This window comes from Phyllobates terribilis, unplaced genomic scaffold (assembly GCF_046119375.1).
Source record: "Phyllobates terribilis strain yellow unplaced genomic scaffold, ASM4611937v1 Scaffold_2__4_contigs__length_985480577, whole genome shotgun sequence".
NCBI classification, from domain to species: Eukaryota; Metazoa; Chordata; class Amphibia; order Anura; family Dendrobatidae; genus Phyllobates; species Phyllobates terribilis.
Window position 1 is genome coordinate 763495451 of NW_027362762.1, and position 21456 is coordinate 763516906.

Genomic DNA, 21456 nt, shown 5'->3' on the forward strand with positions numbered 1-21456 from the left:
ACTAATACACTATTCTTCCATCCTAAATCCTAATTTAACATATGCAACTTACATTCAACTGATGGCATAGCAGTGAGAATAATATCAGAAAAACTCATCTTCAATTCTTCATACAAATAAAAAAAGAAAAACAAAACAAAAAAAAAAGTGAAATCTTAATATTGTCTTGCAATTTATTTTAAAGATCACATCAGAATATCTTCTATGTAACATTTTATGCTCCTGTTTTCATGACAAAGCGCACAGGAATCTTGGTCATGACTAGTGATGAGCAAGCACTAAAATGCTCGGGTGCTCGTTGATCAGGTCGAGCAAATCATAATGCTCAGGTGCTGGAATAGAGCAACGATCCCAAGTCAATGGGAAACTCCAGTATTTTTCCATTGGCCCCCCCTTGCGGCCTGGAGGGGGTCTATAAATTGGCCAAATCGATGGAAACAGTGCTCAAATGGTATGGGAACAGCATGAGGAAGACCCCTGGATGCATCTCTGACTCCTAAGTCACCGCTGTGAACAATGGTGCTGACTGGTTTACCCACAAGTCGTCCAGAGCCGAGAGATCTAGTGCCCGCTCAGGTCTGGAGACCTTGCATGGTGTATCTTGGGGGACTGTTAAGGTACAAGGGGTGTCCAGTCCCCATATCTTCAGGACAGTCAGCAATGTCTTCTTCTTCTTCACCAGATCTGCTAGTCGCTGACTCGCTGTGCGCTGAAGTCTCCGAAGGATGAGAAACGGAGGCAATGTCCCCACACAGTCTCGACGATTGTACCATTGATCTGGCTTCAGGTACCGTCCCGCCTCACAGACATGTCATCTCTGAAACCAGTTTTAGGATGGTCCCAAAGCATGGACTCTCCATCTTTAATAAATCTGGCCTTGCGTCAATCAAGGCGGTGGATACCCCTAAGTCTCTGCACCCCTCCAACCAGGTTGAGGAACTCCAGTTGACTCCTGAATCCTCTGGGGTGCTAACTGATAACAAATGGAGAGAGACTTTCCTACAACCTGCACCTGATACCTCGCCCGCTTCATCCAGTGAGCTTGACCAAGTGGACCCCGAAGCAGTGGTTAACCCCGAGTCTCTGCACCCCTCCAACCAGACGGAGGACCTCCAGTTTTCTCCTGAACCCTCCGGGGTGCTACCTGATAACAAATGAACAGAGACTTTCTTACACCCTGTACCTGGTACTTCACCCACTTCATCCGTTGCTGAGGATGGCTTGATGGGAGGAAGCATCCTAGTCACCAATAAGATGAGACCAGTTTTGTTTCCTCTTGTGGACAGAAGAGGTAATCCTCTTGAAGAGAAGGATTGGCCTCCCAATTCTCTGCGGAACACACTTGCAGGCTTGAAGAAGTGGGGGCGTAAGGGGTGGGGGTACTGTAACACACCTGGTGGCGGGCTTGCATGGTGCACCATCTCACTATGCAAGATCGCAAACTTGATCTTCAGTCCAGTCTGCTAGCCTGGCTACTATTCATGCTGTCTGTTTGTCTCGTTTCTGACTGCTTAGGGCGGTGGCCCAGTTACTTCATGTTTCTTGTAGCTGCTGTGGGCACACCCCTAATGCGTCCTCAGCCTATTGCTGTCTGGCTGTCTGTCACTGGATATTTAAACCAGCTCCACCTGGAAGCTGGTGCCTGAGCAACTCTATCATTCAGTGTGCTCCCTGACTCTGAATGTGCCAGGTCCTGTTCTGTTCTTGCCTGTCTGCCAACCTGGGGGCTGTATTCTCAGGCCTGTCTGAACTATCTCCTAGCCTGTTGTCTGTCCGCCTTCCTGGAGGCTGTATTTCAAGGCCAGTGTGAACACGCTCCTAGCCTGTTCGTCTCGCCTTCTGGGGGCCGCATACCCAGACTCGCTCCTGTATCTCGCTGCAGTGTCAGTTCCTGTCTGAACACTCAGTTCCTGTCTGAACTCTCTCCTAGTCTGTTACCTGTTTTTCTCTATGTCCGTACCTTCCCTTTTTCTGCAGAGTCTGAACCTGCACCTAACTCCTTGTTGTTGTCGCTGTACTTCCGTTTGTGAGTTTAGAGTCCACTCGCTACTTCATTGCAAGTATCTTGTGTGTATCTGGTTCTGCCTTTCCCTTCCAGTCTGTTCCGTGTGAACAGAGCACTGTCCCCTCTACTCTGCCTTGCTCACCGCTCCGGCGGTTTATCTCTGCTCTGCCTTGCTCACCGCTCTGGTGGTTTATCTCTGCTCTGCTTTGCTCACCGCTCCGGCGGTTCCTGCCCACTCAGCCTTGCTCACCGCTCCGGCGGTTTCTGCCCGCTCTGCCTTGTTCACCGCTCCGGCGGTTTATCTCTGCTCTGCCTTGCTCACCGCTCCGGCGGTTCCTGCCCACTCTGCCTTGCTCACCGCTCTGGCGGTTTCTGCCCACTCTGCCTTGCTCACCGCTCCGGCGGTTCCTGCCCACTCTGCCTTGCTCACCGCTCTGGCGGTTTCTGCCCACTCTGCCTTGCTCACCGCTCCGGCGGTTTCTCTCTGCTCTGCCTTGCTCACCGCTCTGGCGGTTCCTGCCTGCTCTGCCTTGCTCTCCGCTCTGGCGGTTCTTGCCTGCTCTGCCTTGCTCACCGCTCCAGCGGTTCTTGCCTGCTCTGCCTTGCTCACCGCTCTGGCGGTTCTTGCCTGCTATGCCTTGCTCATCGCTCCGGCGGTTCCTGCCTGCTCAGCCTTGCTCACCGCTCCAGCGGTTCCTGCCTGCTCTGCCTTGCTCATCGCTCCGGCGGTTCTTGCCTGCTCTACCTTGCTCACCGCTCCGGCGGTTCTTGCCTGCTCTGCCTTGCTCACCGCTCCGGCAGTTCTTGCCTGCTCTGCCTTGCTCACCTCTCCGGCGGTTCTTGCCTGCTCTGCCTTGCTCATCGCTCCGGTGGTTCCTGCCTGCTCTGTCTTGCTCACCGCTCCAGAGGTTCCTCTATGCTCCTCCTTGCCCACCGCTGCGGCGGTTCCTCTCTGCTCTGCTTGTCTACCGCACTTGCGGTTCTGTTCCTGAATCCCAATCTGTACTGGACCCTATCCAGCCTGTGCTCCAACCTACTAGTACCTCTCTGTCTGCTTGCCAGCCGTACTTGTCAGTATCCTCCTGCCTGCATACCAGCCGTGCCTGCCAGTATCCTCCTGTCTGCACTCCAGCCGTGCCTGCCAATACCCACCTGTCTGTGTGCCAGCCTAACCTGCCTGTTCCTGTATTCCCCGGTGTGGGTCAACAGCCGTGTCCGGGGTCTGGCCTGGAGTAGCACCTGGTCCCTCTGCTCGGTTCCTCCCTGGTGCACGGCGTCGTTAGCCATCGTGCGACCTTGGTCGGATCGGGTAGATACTTAGTTACGCCCCTCCAGGCACTCTCCGGTTCATGGCACAGTGGAATCACGAAATCACACACACGCCAGTCAGCCTGGGTGTGTGCATAACAGCGTATATCCATGTCTGGATGTGAAGAGGTCCATGGGATTAGACCTCCTAAAAAAAAACACTGGATTTGACTTTATGTTCTTCTGCTTTCATCTGGTGGCATTGAGAAGTCTGGCCCAATCCAGCCCTTGTTCATTTTGATAAGAGTCAGCCTGTCAGCATTTTCAGTTGACAGGCGGATGCGCCTATCAGTTATAATACTCCCGGCGGCACTAAAAACCTGCCATGACAAAACGCTAGCAGCAGGTCAGGCCAGGACCTCCAAGGCATAGAGAGCCAGTTCATGACACGTGTCCAGCTTGGATACCCAATATTTATAAGGCACAGAGGAATCACCGAGGACTTTGGTACAGTCAGCAAGGTACTCCTTCAGCATCTTCCAAAACTTTTCTTTACTTGTCAGAGTACCCCTCGCATCAAGGCCTGTGCACTGGGAGGGTCTGAGAAAACTGTCCCACACCTTTGACAGTGCTCCCTTGCCTCTGCTCCATATTATTTGTGTCTCCCTCGCCTGTACTACTTGGTTGTACAACGAACTGTGACCTCGGCCGCTAGCTTTTTCAGATGGTAATTTTTTTTAATAACTACTCAACAAAGGGCCTTCTAGTACTGCAACATTTTATTAGATCTCTCCATCATGGGAAGGGGAGATAAAAAAGGCATCTTGTAGTGTGGGTCTAGAAGAGTGATCAACCAGTAATTACTGTCATCCAAAATGCGTACAACACGAGGGTCACAGGAAAGGCAGCAGAACATAAAATCAGCCATGTGAGCCAGACTGCCAACAGCCAAGACTTCCCTGTCCTGACCAAGAGGATGACTGTCCATGCTCTCCTCCTTCTCATCTTCCTCTTGGTCCTCCTTGTCGTTCTCCCTTTCCTCAGATAATCCACGCTGAACAGACGATATGAATGTTGTGTGGGTAGAACCGTCTGTAGCGCAGGAAACCATCTCCTGTTCCTCCTCTTCCTCCTCATTATCACCCAATCCGTGTTGAGATGAGATGAGGCTGGGCTGTGTGGCATCACGTTTTAGTAGACAGAGAAACAGGATGGTGACGCTAATTATAGTTTCATCACCGCTCACCATCTTGGTGGAGTCCTCAAAGTTTTGGAGGACAGTACAGATGTTTGACATCAATGCTCACTCATCAGCTCTTATGTGCGGAGGCTTACCTGAATACCGACGGGGGTGTTGAAGCTGGTACTCAACAACTGCCCTCTGCTAATCATTCCCAATATATGAAAGATTGAGATCCAATGCATGGTGACATCGCACACCAGTCGGTGAGCTGGAAGCTGCAAACACTGCTGAAGCACAGTGAGGGCGGCGGAAACTGTAGCTGACTTTCTTAAATGGGCACATATGGCATACTTTCACAAACAGCTCAGGCAGATCTGGGTAGGTTTTGAGAAACCACTGAACCACTAGGTTGAGCACAGTGGCAGGCATGGTATGTGTGCGAGGTTGCCAAGCTTCAGAGCCACCACTAGGTACCGGCCATTGTCACACACAACCATGCCTGGCTGTAGGTTCAGCGGTGACTGCCACAGATCTGCCTGCTCTGTTTTCAGCTTTCAGCTTCTGACTGGAGGAGGAGGTGCAGGAGCTGTAGAATGTGAGGTGAATCCTCAGCATCGGAAGGACGTGTTCCATCCCAGGGTCTGACTGGGTCCCGGCTTCCACTATATTAACCCAGTGAGCCGTCAGTGAGATGTACTGTCCCTGGCCACAAGCACTTGTCCTTGTGTCCGTTGTTAAGTTGTCCTTCCTATTAGCTGTGTTGTTGAGGGCACAGGTAATGTTCTGGGACAGGTGCTTGTGTAAGGCGGGGACTGCACACAGAGAGAAATACTGGTGGCTTGGTACCAAGTACTGAGAGACGGCCGCTGCCATGAAATTGTGGAAAGATTCCGTCTCCAAGATCCTAAAATGCAACATTTCAAGTGCAAGCATTCGATAAATGTTGCAGTTTAGTGCTGTGGCCTGTGGGTGGTTGGCTGGGTAATTGTGCTTGTGTTCAAAGGACTGGGGTAGGAACAACTGAACACTGCGCTGGGACAAGGACGTGGATGTGGTTGCTGATGGTGTTGGTTGCGAGTGTGCAAAGACAGGTGCAGGGCTGGAAGCATCTTTGCCTATGACATGGACAGGGGATGGGCGTGCACGCACAACAGCGAAACAGGCAGTGGTATCACCCGCAGACACTGTTTCTTGACTCTGGCGTTCAGCCCAGCTAGTCGGGTGCTTTGCTGTCATGTGCCTGAGCATGCTGCTGGTGGTCAGGCTAGTAGTGTTGCTACCCCTGCCGATGCTGGCATGGTAGATGTTGCAAAAGACCTTTTTGGAGTTAACTGAACAGTCTTTAAAATGGAGCCAGACTCTGGTAGACCTAACAGTTTGATTGGCAACTTCCCTTGTGTTGGTATACCGGGGAAGAGTTGCCCGCCTTGTGTCTTCGGCCACCACACTGCTTGCTCCTGCCTGTTGTGGTGCTATGCCTCCCTCCCTCTCTTTGCTGCTGTCCCCGCTATGCAGGTCACCTTGCTAGGATGGGTCGGTGACTTCATCGTCCACCACCTCATCTTCCACTTTCTCACCATGGCCCTCCTCCTGACTTGCTGGCAATTGTGTCTCATCATCATCCACCTCTTGAAACAGTAATTGAACTTTCTCACCGTCGCCTTTGTGCAACCGTGGCTGCTCAAATATTTGGGCATTGCTACATGCGATCTCCTCTTTTCCCGCTTGAAGCGGGCCGGGCGAGAAGCAAGAATTTATAAATGGGAAAGTGAACAGCTCTTCGGAGTGTCCAAGTATGAGATCAGTTGTCTCCCGGCACTTGGCATGGTGGAAGGAAAGAGGGTCAGGGTGAGGAATATGTGGTCCAGACTCACAGTTTCTGAGACTGGACCATGTGGAAGATAGGGTGGTGGTGGTGGTGACAAAATGGCGGGAATCATTATCTGCTATACAACCAACAACCTTTTCATACTTCTCTGGCTTCAATTGTGGTATTCTGCGGCCCCCTACAAAGTGGGACAGGAAGGTAGGGTGACATGATGTGGCTGCTTGTTGTGCTCCTTCAACAGGCACAATTTCAGCTTGCCCACGGCCTCAGCTTCTGCATGCACCATCACCATCACGTTCACTTCCCCATCCCTTGCCACACGCCTTGCCCATTTTAAATAGAGTGTAATATTTGGCACACTCCAAAAAATTTCATGATTATTACGGCAGTAATATTGAATCACGTCTGATGACCACGATTTTAGGCAGTGGCGTTAGAGATATGGTATTGGTCAGAGATTAAGTGTGAATAGGTTGAACTACACACAACTGGCAGACTTTAACTGGAGTTTAATATTTGGCATGCTGCAAAAAATGTCACGATTATTACTGTAGTAATATCAGATCACGTCTGATGATGGGCAAGTTTCTCTGCTTCCACAATACAGCAATGCAAATAAAATCAAAAATCTGCCTGGATGGTATAGTATATTGATTTTTAAGCAAATAATCAGGATTAAGAGCAAAAAAAAAATTAGACCGGATATCTAGGGCTATGGATATCTGTAACAGCAGCAGACAGAGCATGCAATGGACCGCATTGTGCTCTATACATTCTCCAAAAACTCTGCCTGCCTAACTCCTGCTATCACCAGGAATACTATATACAGCTGGATTAGTCCTTAGAAGGACTGACAGTTCAGAAGTGTATATATTGCTGTGGAATACCTAATACCTCACTAATAAACCGCCAATTCTCTCCCTAGTTCAGCCGCACCTCTCCCTACTCTGCCTGTCTGAAGGGTAGACTGTGACTAGCATAGGGTCATCGGGTCTAATATGGACCCGATGACGCTATGCGGCCAGCCAATCACTGTAATGCCACAACCAACATGGCTGCGGTACTACAGTGAGTGGCAGGCAATCCCCGCATGTTTATTTGCTGTCTAAACAGTGCCACACATGTGGGGCGGGGACTTGAGCTCCCGCCCGAGCATCCCGGAAGTACTTGCCGAGCATCTCAAACAGTGAGATGCTCGGGCGAGTACCGAGCAGTAGCAAGCACGCTTGCTCATCACTAGTCATAACTAGTGTTGAGTGAATTTGTTTGGCATTTCAAATTCGGGTTCATGTTCGGGGTTACAGCTTGTTTGCGCCAAAACATATCTGTGTGACAGCGTGGCAAATCAAGGATGTTCGTAGGTGGAGCCGTTTTTTTGGCACGAACAAGCCAGAACCCCGAACACGAACCCGAATTTGAAAAGCCGAACAAATTCGCTTGACACTAGTCATGACCTCCTTGGAAACAGATTTGTCTTGAATTGGAAATGGGTGGAGCATATTTTTTTTGCAGATACGTCTGCAGAACTCCATTTTGCACTAAGGTAGTGGAGAGAGGTATCCATCTGAAAGGCTCCCGATTAAGCCAATGTACTGATTTAGCAAGAGGAGATTACAGGAGAAGCTAAAAATGCAAAGTGGAGTATTGTGGTACAGTACAGAGAATCCTCAAGAATTCATCACAATCAGTGAAATAAGTTCTTGTAATGGCCTGATACTAGAACAAAAGTGGCAGAGTTTACACAGCAAAAATGCACATGGTGTACAGAGAGGTTTGTTGCAGAAATAGGTAGGATAGATATACTCCTAGAACAATATTGAAGAAGACCATTAAGAATATTTTCTTCTGTGTTCTGGACATTCCCTCAGAGCATTATTCATAGAGACAACGAATGCTAGCCAGAGCAATCTTTGCTGCATCCACCACTATTAATAATCTAGAAACTATTACTACTCACGATTCAAGCTGGAGTACTAAATTACCTTTAAGTAATGAGTTATTTGCATGACCTTACCAAAGTGATACTCGAGTTGAAATCTAAAATTACTGCTATGTATTGCCCCAAAATCTTATCTGCAATTGCCGTAATGATAGAATAATCCACAAATGTCTTCTGGCAGGCATCTACTGCAGGAGGCCTGTTTTGCTCAGGTTCTGCTGATCTTAGATAGTGAATAACTTACTGTATAGGTTCCTATGCGGGGCATTAAAACTGCAGAACGCAGTAGTAACTTTGAATAAAGACTGATTGTACAGGTCTGCCATATACCACCCATCCTCTAATGAGTGGGCCTTCATAAGTTGGATTTCATAAGTGAGATTTTCAGGCTAGAGTTGTGCAAAAGCTACATTTTCAACTTTCACAAGTAGTATCACTTTTGTTCCATTTGTTAACCATGTAGTCATAAATATGTCATCAATTTGTCAGTATTTTTATAAAAGTAATAGAATATCAAATTTAAATTTGAAAACCTAAATATAAAATACCAAATGAAGAAATTTTTGTTTGCGGGATTTTCATCCATTTTTCCTTTGAAAATTCTTCAAGTTCTGCTATTCTGAGGTCTAGTCACACATTTTCAATGATGTTCAGATCAGGGGACTACAGTGAGTACGGAAGTATTCAGACCCCTTTAAATTTTTCCCTCTTTGTTTCATTGCAACTATTTGGTAAATTCAGAAATGTAGAAATTTTTGCAAATTTATTAAAAAAGAAAAACTGATCTATCACATGGTCATAAGTATTCAGACCCTTTGCTCAGTATTGAGTAGAAGCACCCTTTTTGAGCTAGTACAGCCATGAGTCTTCTTGGGAATGATGCAACAAGTTTCTCACACCTGGTTTTGGGGATCCTCTGCCATTCTTCCTTGCAGATCCTCTCCAGTTCCATCAGGTTGGATGGTGAATGTTGGTGAACAGCCATTTTCAGGTCTCGCCAGAGATGCTCAATTAGATTTAGGTCAGGGCTCTGGCTAGGCCCGTCAAGAACAGTCACAGAGTTGTTCTGAAGCCACTCCTTTGTTATTTTTGCTGTGTGCTTAGAGTTATTGTCTTGTGGGAAGGTGAAGCTTAGACCAAGTCTGAGGTCCAGAGCACACTGAAAGTGGATTTCATCCAGGATATCTCTGTACTTGGCTGCATTCATGTTTCCTTCAATTGCAACCAGTCGTCCTGTCCCTGCAGCTGATAAACACCCCCATAGCATGATGCTGCCACCACCATGTTTCACTGTTGGGATTGTATTTGGCAGGTGATGAGCAGTGCCTGGTTTTCTCCACACATACTGCTTAGAATTATCACCAAAAATTCAATCTTCGTCTCATCAGACCAGAGAAACTTATTTCTCATAGTCTGGGAGTCCTTCATGTGTTTTGAGCAAACTCTATGTGGGCTTTCATATGTCTTGCATTGAGGAGAGGCTTCTGTCAGGCCACTCTGCCATAAAGGCCTGACTGGTTTAGGGCTGCAGTGATAGTTGACTTTGTGGAACTTTCTCCCATCTCCCTACTGCATCTCTGGAGCTCAGCCACAGGGATCTTGGGGTTCTTCTTTGGGGTTCTTGGGGTTCTTCTTTACCTCTCTCACCAAGGCTCTAGGAAGTCTGGTGGTCCCAAATTTCTTCCATTTAACACTAGGACTACTGGACTCGTGACCCCGCCTAGAACTACTGAAAGGAGTCATTTTGACTCCTTGCTTGTTTTCGTTTATTTTTAGAGTTTCATTTGTGGTTATTTATTAATAATTATATTTTTTGTAATGTATTATTATTGTGAGATCCAACAGTAATGCTTTTGATTGTTTTTTTTCTGCTTTTCTTATTTTTCTACAGAAAATAACAATAATTATAATAGACGTTTTTCAAACATTTTTTTTTATTCAAGTGCACACATATAAACAACAACTGAAGAACAAAAAGCAGAGAAAATGTAGGTGGAGGAGCATAAAAATGAAAATATGGCGCAGAATTCACCTTCTAAACATTTGGTGTTTCGCATTTTAGGCATTGCCTTTGATTTATGGCAGTACATTGCCCACACAAAGACTTACCACAAGTCTTACAATTGCCGACAGATCTATTTTTCTTGCACTTTTCTTTGATCTGGCAAAATTTTGTTTGAACCATCACTTCTGAGCATGTAGAAACTTGGGACGTGGAACCCTTTTCCCTATCTGTGACATAAGGACCACTCAACTCTCTCACAAGCGTTTGCAAAAATGCCTTGCGTGACATTTTTTGGTGGGCAATCTCCTTGAATATTATCCATGCATTTATACCCGCAAAGTCTAAGGCATTTTCAAATGCATGAACAGGCCTTCTCCTTGTGCATGTTCGTGTGGTATATTTTCGTGCCATCTGATCCACTACATCTACTCCATATTTTGTTTCATTGTAAAACTTTACCGTTTCTGGAGTTTTTTTAGCGGAATCAGACGCAACAACAACATCTGGATGGACGGAACTCAAAATGACAACATTTTTGTTGGGCTTTCCTTGATATACTGTAAGTGTAAAATTGTCTTCATTTCTAAACACTTTAGTGTTGTACAATTCCTCTTTCATGGATTTTATTTCTTTAGGCACTTCTCGCCTTATCTTGTTCAGTGTTCCCACGATGGTTGTTCCTTTGCTTTTTAGCTGTTTAGCTAATTTTACTGAAGTAAAATAATTATCGGTTGTAACATTGCGACCTTTTTTCAAAAACGGGTCCAATAACTTCATTACCACATGGTCATCTAAACGGTCCTCAGCACGGCGTGTGTCATCTTTGCCTAGATAAGGGAAGCCATTTGCCAGATATTTGCTCTCCTTATCAACAGCTAGCCAATATTTGTGGCCATATTTATCTGGTTTGGAGGGCATGTACTGCGTGAATGGACACCTAGTTTTGCTTGGGAAAAGTTGCTCATCCACCGTTATGTATGGGCCAGGTTTGTAACACGCAATACAATTTTCAATAAACCTGTCCCACACAGTAGAAAATAGAGCAAACTTGTCCGTTTGCAGTCTCTCCGATCGAGTAGATTTCTCATCAAATCTGAGAAACCTCATAATTTCAACAAAGCGGTCCCTAGACATTGTCGCTTTGCAAAATGGTATTCCCCAGTCATTACACCAAATACTGCTAATCGAGTGACGGTTCGTGCCAGATATTCCACGAGCATAGAATATCGCAATGAATGCATCTAGCTCCTCATCAGATAGAGTAAACTGTAAATTATTGTTCCTGCATGCTTCTGCAAGCGTACAGTTCTTTATATGTGTCAATATATATGAATCAAAAAATAAACGCCATGCGCTCAAAGGACTATCGATAATGATATTTCTTCTGGCGTATCCTGTAGGGCCAGGTGCTTCTCGAAGAATATTTTGGCTGTCACGCCTACCAGGCAAGTGTTCTCCAATTTCAACAGGTTTCCATTGAATACCATCCGCTGAAACTAGTATTCCTTCAGATTCGCCTTCTCTGGTGTTTGTTGTTACATTACCTTCGCCGCCATCGTTATCTGTTGTTCTTTCATTTCTGGGACGTTTTGCTGATTTTTTCTGTCCACGACCAGGAGGATGGTCACGAGGCAACATAACTGCATGAGCCCGATCCCCAGTTGATGTGCTTGGAATATCTGGAAAAAAGTTGATGAATATTTAGAATTTTTGTTTTGTATGGGTCCGTGCACACTGGCTGGATTAGCGGCGGAATATCCGACCGGATATTCTCACCACAATCCGGCCCGTACCTGCCCGCTCAGGTACAGAGCGGAGTTTCATACCTGAAGCTCCAGCCCGGGGTTCGGAGCGGAGCTTCAGGCATGAGCGGGCAGGTACGGCCTGTATTGCGGCAAGAATATCCAGATGGCTATTCAGACAGAATTCTGCTAGTGTGCACAGGCCCTAACTCAGTGTGTGGAAGAACAAATAAATACACATAACTACTTACCTTCTGGATTTGTTCCTTCTGAGTCTTCAGATTCACTTGATATGTTCTGAGGAATGAAATCTTCATCACTGTCAGAATCAAATACATGTTCCTGCAATTCGGATTCCGATTCATCCTCCGGTATGGATTGCAAAGTAGCCAGAATATCCTGAGGCTTTATCAAACGTCTTCTCTCCATATTCCTCACAAATCCCATAATTCTATATAGTTCCCTGCTGAAAAATAGAAATGAAATGAAAACTAAAAGAAATAATAACTGTTCTGCCACCTTCAAAAGTAGGTGGGCTGAATCAGTTGACAGACAGGTAAACTATTTCATAACAATTCATACCTGTATGAGTCTTCAGAGCTCGTATGTCTGCGTCTGTTCTCTTTGTCTCTTCAGCTGAACTGAAAGTAAAGTTACTATCCAGAATACTGTCTCCTGCTAGGACCTTAGAAAAACACCACCCTTCATTAGCATAAGATAAGAGCCTAGAGTAAACAAGCTATTTTGTTCAGCATTACAGAGTAATACAAGCAGGTAAAACACAAGGAAAATGTGAAAAGTTGACATGTAAATTGAACTACATCTATATGAACATCAGGGTAAATAAGACAGAGTGAAAAAATTATGCACAAAACTTTATAGCAACATTTAGTGACAAAAGGACCTCAAAATATAGTAGGGAGTCAAAATGACTCCCTTCAGTAGTTCTTGGTAAATTTTGAAAAAAACGCGCAAATTTTTCACCAAAATTATTTATTCTCACAAAATCTTTTTTCATATCATATTTGAGGAAAAGTCACCGAGTTTCAAGCCGGAATTCTGAAAAATGTAGTGAAAGAAGAGAAATAAAAAACGAAAGGAGTCAAAATGGATGAACACAGAACTTAAACACATGCTAAAAAGAAAGAAAGAAATGTTTATTAAATGGAAAGAGGGAGGCATATCTAAAGAAGATTATAATGCAGTCTGCAGATCCTGTAGGGCACGTATCAGGTTAGCTAAAGCTGACAATGAATTAAGGCTTGCAAGAGATGTCAAAAGAAATAAAAAAGGATTTTGGGGGTATTTCAAAAGTAAAAGAAAAGTCAAAGATGCTATAGGATTTTTACAGGATGAAAATGGAGAAATGGTAAGAGAGGATGTTGAGAAGGCCGAACTTTTTAATTCCTATTTTGCATCTGTTTTCTCTCAGAAAGAAAATGTAACATCAACTGATCTTCACTGTCCTTTTAAAGGAATAGAGGAATCCAAGTTATCTGTAAACAGAAAGATTGTGAGGGAATATTTAGCTAACATAAACGAGTTCAAGTCTCCAGGTCCAGATGAATTACACCCCAGAGTACTGAAGGAGATCGTAGAAGAAATTTTAGAACCACTCTCCATAATCTTTGAAAATTCTTGGAGAACAGGAGAAGTCCCAGAAGACTGGAGAAGAGCAAATGTTGTTCCTATCTTCAAAAAGGGGAAGAAGGTGGACCTAGGGAACTATAGGCCGGTGAGTCTGACTTCTATACCAGGAAAGATCTTTGAACAAATTATTAAACAACATGTATGTAAGTACATGGATAAGAATGAAGTGATTAACCAGAGTCAGCATGGGTTTGTAACTAACAAGTCAAGTCAGACTAACTTAATTTCCTTCTATGACAGAATCACTGACTGGGTGGATCAGGGAAATGCTGTAGATATAGTATATCTTGACTTCAGCAAAGCATTTGACAAAGTATCTCACACCATCCTTATTGAAAAAATGACCAAGTATGCAATGGACCAGGCAACTGTTAGGTGGATTCATAACTGGCTTAGTGATCGGACTCAAAGGGTGGTTGTAAATGGCTTCACATCCAGCTGGATGAATGTCTCAAGTGGGGTACCACAGGGCTCCGTCCTGGGACCTGTATTGTTCAACATCTTTATCAATGATTTAGATGAAGGAATTGAGGGTAAACTGATTAAATTTGCTGATGACACAAAGCTAGGAGGGATAGCTAATACTAGAGAAGAGAGAGAGAGGATTCAAAAAGACCTAAATAAACTGGAGCAGTGGGCAGCAACCAACAGAATGGTTTTTAACAGGGAAAAATGCAAAGTACTACATCTGGGCAATAAAAATGAAAAAAGCATATACAGAATGGGAGGAATAGAGCTAAGCAACAGTACATGTGAAAAAGACTTAGGTATACTAATAGATCATAGACTGAACATGAGTCATCAGTGTGATGCAGCAGCAAAAAAGGCAAATACAATTCTGGGATGTATTAACAGAAGCATACAGTCTAGATCACGTGAAGTCATTATCGGTCTTTACTCCTCTTTGGTCAGACCTCATCTGGAATACTGTGTACAGTTTTGGGCACCACATTTTAAAAAAGACATAGACAAACTGGAGCAAGTTCAGAGAAGAGCGACCAGAATGGTGACTGGTCTGCAAACCATGTCCTATGAGGAACGGTTGCAGGATTTGGGAATGTTTACCTTGCAAAAAAGAAGACTGAGAGGAGACTTAATAGCTGTCTACAAATATGTCAAGGGCTGTCACATTGTAGAAGGATCATCTTTATTCTCATTTGCACAAGGAAAGACTAGAAGCAATGGGATGAAACTAAATGGGAGGAGACACAGATTAGATATTAGAAAAAACTTTTTGACAGTTAGGGTGATTAATGAGTGGAACAGGCTGCCACGAGAAGTGGTGAGTTCCCCTTCAATGGACGTCTTCAAACAGAGGCTGGACAGACATCTGTCTGAGATGATCTAGTGAATCCTGCTTTGAGCAGGGGGTTGGACCAGATGACCCAGGAGGTCCCTTCCAACTCTACCATTCTATGATTCTATGATTCTATGATTCTATGATTCTATGAAAATGACTCCATCAGTAGTTCTAGTGTTAAGGATTATGGAGGCCACTGTGCTCTTAGGAACCTTGAGTAATGCAGAAATTCTTTTGTAACCTTGGCCAGATCTGTGCCTTGCCACAGTTATGTCTCTGAGCTCCTTGGGCAGTTACTTTGAGCTCATGATTCTTATTTGGTCTGACATGCACTGTGAGCTGTGAGGTTTTATATAGACAGGTGTGTGCCTTTCCCAATCAAGTCCTATCAGTTTAGTTAAACACAGCTGGACTCCAATGAAGAAGTAGAACCATCTCAAGGAGGATCACAAGGAAATGGACAGCATGTGACTTAAATATGAGTGTCTGAGCAAAGGGTCTGAATACTTATGAACCATGTGATATTTCAGTTTTTCTTTTTTAATGAATTTGCAAACATTTCTACATTTCTGTTTTTTTTTAAATCCAAATGGAGTGCAGAGTGTACTTTAATGAGAAAAAAATGAACTTTTTAGAATTTACTAAATGGCTGCAATGAAACAAAGAGTGAAAAATTTAAAGGGGTCTGAATACTTCCCATACCCACTGTATGAGGGCCATTGTAAAACCTTCAGCTTTCACCTTTTGAGGTAGTCGTTAGTGGATTTTGACGTGCGTTTACGATCATTATCCATGTGGAGAAGCCACCCTCTTTTCAGCTTTAGCTTTTTTTACAGATGGCGTTATGTTTGCATCAAGAATTTGTTGAAATTCCATTGAATCCATTCTTCTCTCTACTCGTGAAATGTTCTCCGTGCCATTGGCTGCAACACAACTCCATAGCATGATTGATTCACCCCATGTTTAATGGTTGGCAAGATGTTCTTTTTCTGTAATTCTGTGTCTTTTTTTTTCCACACATACCTTTGATTATTGTGGCCAAAGAGTTCTATTTTGACCTCATCGGTCCACAGGTCTTGATTCCAAAATGCATCAGGCTTGTTTAGATGTTCTTTTGCATACTTCTGATGCTGAATTTTTATGGTCAGGATGGATGCAGGAGAGGTTTTCTTCTGATGACTCTTCCATGAAGGCCATATTTGTGCAGGTGTCTCTGAAAAGTAGAACAATGTACCACAACTCCAGAGTCAGCTAAATTTTTCTGAATATCTTTTGAAGTCAAGCAGGAGTTCTGATTTACTTCTCTAGCAATTGTATGAGTAGCTCTCACTGAAATTTTGCTTGGTCTTCCAGAACTTATCTTGACCTCCACTGTTCCTGTTAACTGACATTTCTTAATTACATTTCAAACTGAGGAAAAGGCACCTTGAAAACGTGTTATCTTCTTACAGCCTTCTCCTGCTTTGTGGGCCTCCACTGTTTTCATTTTCAGAGTGCTAGGTTGCTGCTTAGAAGAACCCATGACTGCCTTTTTTTGTCAAAAGGTTAGAGGAGGCTGGGTTTTTAAAAAGCTGGGAAATTTGCATCACCTAGCCTTTCCTAACAATGAAAATGAATAATCCATATCCATAACAGGTTAATGAAGGTCTGAAACCTTGGTGAAAGTTATCTGAGCACACAAATCTCCAAGGGTGCTGAAACTTTTGCATCAACCCATTTTCCTTTTTGTAATTTTTAAAATAAAAAAATTACACTGTATTATTTTTTTGCCTAAAATGCTAAGGAAATTTGTCATCTTTAACTTTAGGCCTTTTAGAGATCATTTTACCCTCAACTTGCTTAAGTATTAACAATAACAGTAATTTTGACCAGGGGTGTCCAAACTTTTGCGTGCCACGGTATTATGGTTCTAGTTTATTTTAACTATAGAATGATAGAATCTTGTATCATACATACACAGAGAATTGTCATTCTGCCCTGAAATATGCTTAAATAAAAATAGATAAAAGGTTACACATAAGATGCTGGCTATGGTTCAAGTTGTCTTGCAAGTCTCTGTTCTAACCAGAAGGCTAGACTTAGATGTTTATTTTAAATCAGATGTCACTATTATTTCTTGAGATGTGATGAAACATAAGACACTGTAAGCCAAAGGCAACATTCTGCATGAGTTAGGTTGTGATGAATATTTATAGCTATGGAATCATACATCATGGTTGAAGTAGAAAAAAACCCTAATATACCTGTTCCAGAAAAATATTGTTGCATAGTGCAAAAGTTATTGAACCTTAAATAATGCAATTAATCAACAATATGAGTCTAATTTTGGTTGACAGAGCTAAAAGAAATCAAGGACCAAAGGAAGCATGATGCATTTTAAGCTATAAAAGTCAAATCCACAAGCAAATTTTAAAATGAGTCTTAAATGTTAACTTGAAATCTATTAGTTTTGCTCTCTTTGTTGTTCTGGTTTGGGGGTACAGAGTCTGAAGGTACAGAATTTTTAGTCCGCATATAGCAATTTCTTATAACAAAAATTTTCTGCTTGAAGTGAAGAAGTCAATAATTAGAAAAAAATGACAGGTGCATGCTAAAGCCATCTTGATGTGGATTGCCAAAGCATGGGCATATATGTATATGTATAGACTGATCTGAATGCTGCAATGTCACTTGTTTTATTACTAATAAGTATTATAATGTCTGTGTTCTGATTTCATAACTAGCAAGTATTTTTCTTATTTCTAGGTTTGTTCTATTTATTTGACTTTGTTGCATATTTATACACACTGTATATACAATGTTGTAATATGTCTACAACCTCCTTCGCACTCTCTTCTGCTTCAGGACTTTGTACAATAAAATTAAAGTTTTTCAGATATACTTTTTTCTGTAGCGTATTTAATTTACTATATGGATCGGGAAGCATACTATATCTCTACACACCACAATAATTAGAATAAATGAATCAGACTGTAATGTTGAGCTGTCCTTTGAGAATAGTGACATGATAATTTACTACAAATAATATATATTAATATATTTATCAGATATAATCAGCTAATTAATTCACATATATGCGATGTGAATTGTGTAGGACACATTCAGTTTAATGGAAGCTTCTTCAATATAGTACTTTAAAGATACACTTGCAGAAACAACAAGAATACATTGAAACAATATAGTCACACTATGATAAAAAGGAAAAGGAGAAATTGTAAATCATAGTGATATGTATCACCATTTTCAGGTATATGTCAGTAAATGGCATTTAAATTATGATTTAGATGTTTTGTGGTAATCTCACAGCTTTGAAAAAGTCGTTCCCTATTTTATAATTTAAAGACGTTGTGACCTACTTTTACATTGATGTCCTATCCTTAGGCACCCCCGTCGATCAGCAGTTAACGGTGGCAGCGGTGGCCGCAAGTACTCACTTGACAAGCCTCTCCGTCTTCTGGCAGTGGCCAGTGCTTGGTACTGCACATCCACCTCCTATTCAAATAAATTGGAGGCGGATGTGTAGTACCAAGCCCCGGCCACTACAAGAAGACAGAGCAGCTCAGCAAGTGAGTACTTCCATCTGGCGGCCGCCGCTGTCAATGATTACAGCTGATCGGTGGGGATGCCAAGTGTCCTCTGCCTTCTTTACTGCATTCTACACCTGTCTGCTGGCATCAATATATGATGGGGGCATCACATGATTACTGCAGCCAATCAGTGACCATGGTTGATTGGCAGTGGTTCAATAACATCCCTTCCAGCTGTTGATGCCAACAGACTGGTGGTGGATAAAGTAACAAATGTGGAGCAGCCGTGCCAGTTAAGGAGGTGAGTAAATGCTTGTTTTCAAAACCACTCCGGGCCCATTAACAAACTTGTAAATAAGGGAACAGTTCCTTCAAAATTGTGAACCCAATAAGTTGAATCTTAGGTTAACTGATTTCCGCATTAGAATTTGAATAAATGTTCTGCGTAGGTGTTTGCAAGTGCCAAGTGGACTGAGCCCTTCCCATATGTGGTAGCTGTTAATGATGCCCCATACTTGGCATCTGTGTCTAACAGCTGGAGCCAGAGATAAGCTCTGCCTGTGGCTCTATAAACTTTAGATGTCGCTAACAATTTCTGACATTGGCATTTAAGTGGAGTGGTTTCCGGTTTGTGCACGATCCAGCTTCCATCTGCCCTTCCGTGAAATGACCATGGGGAAATTATGAGATATCAGCTGGAGGTCTACTGAAGGCCCACATGTCTGCCATCTTGGTACTCCTGTGAAGCTTAGCCACAGGCTGAGCTCAATTGGAGACCATGAATTTTCCTATATACTGCAATACTGTAGTATTATAGTATAAAGTACAAGTGATGAAAATGTTACAGGATAAAGTCTCCTAAGTGTAAACAACGTACAGAGAAAAAAAAAAACATTGTTAAAAAAAGGAATCAAAAGTCATATATACCCCAAATTTGTATCAATAAAAATTGTCATTTTTAAAAGACAAGACCTCTCTCAGATCTATCAACAGAAAAATTCAGATTTTTTTTCATCATATAAATAGAAAGAAAAAAATTGATGTAAGTTTGGTATTGCCGTAATGACACTGAACTGGACAATCATGTTTTCGGCATGATGAATGCTTTAATTTCCCCTCCTTCCCAAAATAAAACAAAAGATTTGTATTTTTTTCACCATTTCATCCCACTAGAATTTTTTTCCCATTTTTCAATACATTGTACGACGTTATAAATGCTATAATTCAAAATGACAACTTATCCTAATTAAGACAAGGTCTCATACAGCTATCATTTTAAATATGTTCAAAGGTCATTGAGGGACCTGAATGTGAGACCATTCTGCAAGTCGTTTAATGGGGAATAACATATAAAAAATAATAATAAGTACCCTTTAACAAAAGTTATCTTTTGCTATCGTTTACATTTTTTTTTAAAGTATTCCTTTTAAGTATGTAAAAGAGTATGGTGATTTCTCCAACTCAAATCAAAGATGACATGAATTTCAAAAAGCGTTTTGAAATTATAAGTGAAGTATTCTAATTATAATGGTGAATATTCTACTGGAGTAGTACATTCTTTCAATTCTATTTAATTAGGTCCAATGAGAATTCAAGAATTTTTATAAGAGGACTCATTGTATTTTGTAAACTTAGACAGTGTTTTCTTCCCTCTACATGGCATCGAGCTAATGAAATTTATTTTCTGTATGAAGCATCGAGATATAAAAATTAAACTGATAGTACAACAAAAATAGTTTCTCGCGGTATGTGGCTAAAATTTAAGGTAGCGTTTACATTCCTTATAAGAGTGGCAATGATGGACTAAAATATACAGCTAAAGTTACACATCCCTTTCCTGTCTTTATTGTAAGGATTCCATTCCAAATATGCCAAGGAATATCCATTTTTTACCTCTTATTGCACATAATGGTATGTTGCAGAAATATACCATCACTAATCATTACATGCGGATGCCAGCTGTGCCTGCTATATTGTACAGGAAGCCCACTTTGATGGCCAGAATAAAAATTAATGGCAATTATAGCCATTTAATGCTATTTAACTGGTGAAAAAAAACAATCAAGAATTATATGCACTCCAAAATTGCACCAATAGGAAATATAACTAGCTCTTCAAAAAACATGCCTTTATACAATAGTGTAATGAAAAAATTTAAATGTTGTATTTGAATTCAATAGCACAAACAAATTATTTTTAAAAATTATGCATTTTATTCTGCAAAAATTGAAAAGCATTAAAAGTACGGTAAATCAATTTTGCTTAGTTATAATCAAAGCAACATCACAAACTTAACAAATGATGAAGTATGACTGTGTCTGTAGCATCGGCATCTCTGCCCCTTGCTAGGCAGAGACGCCATCCCTCTCACCTTCCCGCTCCTGGCGCGGCGTCCTCCAGCGCTTCTCTCCCCGCTGCTGCCGACGCGCGCTCCTTCCCCGGCACTGTGTTTAGGGCGCGCGCGCTCCCCTCTCTTAAAGGGACCACGCGCGCCGTCCTAAGGAGTCCCTGGCCAATTGCCGGAGGACCTCCCATATTTAAGGCACCTCCTCCAAAATGGAGGTGCCCGAGCAAAGTTGTTGCACAGTTTCTTATCTCTGCTTCAGCCCTCAGGTCCCGCTGCTAGCCTGACTCCTCGTCCTGCCTGCCAGCCTGTTATCTGCCCATTATCTGCCGAGCCTGCCAGCCCGCTCACCTGGCAGCACCCGCCTGTTACTTGCTGTGTCCATCAGCCCGCTCACCTGGGAGCGCCCACCTGTTACCTGCTTGTTACCAGTCTTCTCTGTCTGCCTGCTCACCTGGGAGCACCCGCCTGTTTCCTGCCAGCCTGCCTGGAGACTCTGCCGTCACTTGCTGTGACCACCTGCCTGGTAAACCTAGAGACTACTACCCGCTCTGCTGTCACATACCGTGACCACCTGTCAGCTAACCAGAGACTTCTGCCTGCTTGCCGTGTCCATCAGTTATACCGGTCAGTCCCAGCTATCTGACTCACAGTAGCCACCTTCTCTCTTACAAGGTCGTTCCCA

General features: G+C 43.1%; 1 protein-coding gene across 1 annotated transcript in view; it reads right to left on the reverse strand.

Moving 5' to 3' along the window:
• Positions 1 to 12397, reverse strand: part of LOC141247733 (uncharacterized) — a 56102-nt gene extending 43705 nt beyond the window's left edge. The window contains exons 1-2 of the mRNA XM_073669256.1: positions 12202 to 12397; positions 11058 to 11887 (exon numbers count right to left, since the gene is read on the reverse strand). Of these exons, the coding sequence (XP_073525357.1) occupies positions 11058 to 11887; positions 12202 to 12397 (1026 nt within the window). The remainder of the gene's footprint in view (positions 1 to 11057; positions 11888 to 12201) is intronic.
• Between the last annotated feature and the right edge of the window lie 9059 nt (positions 12398 to 21456).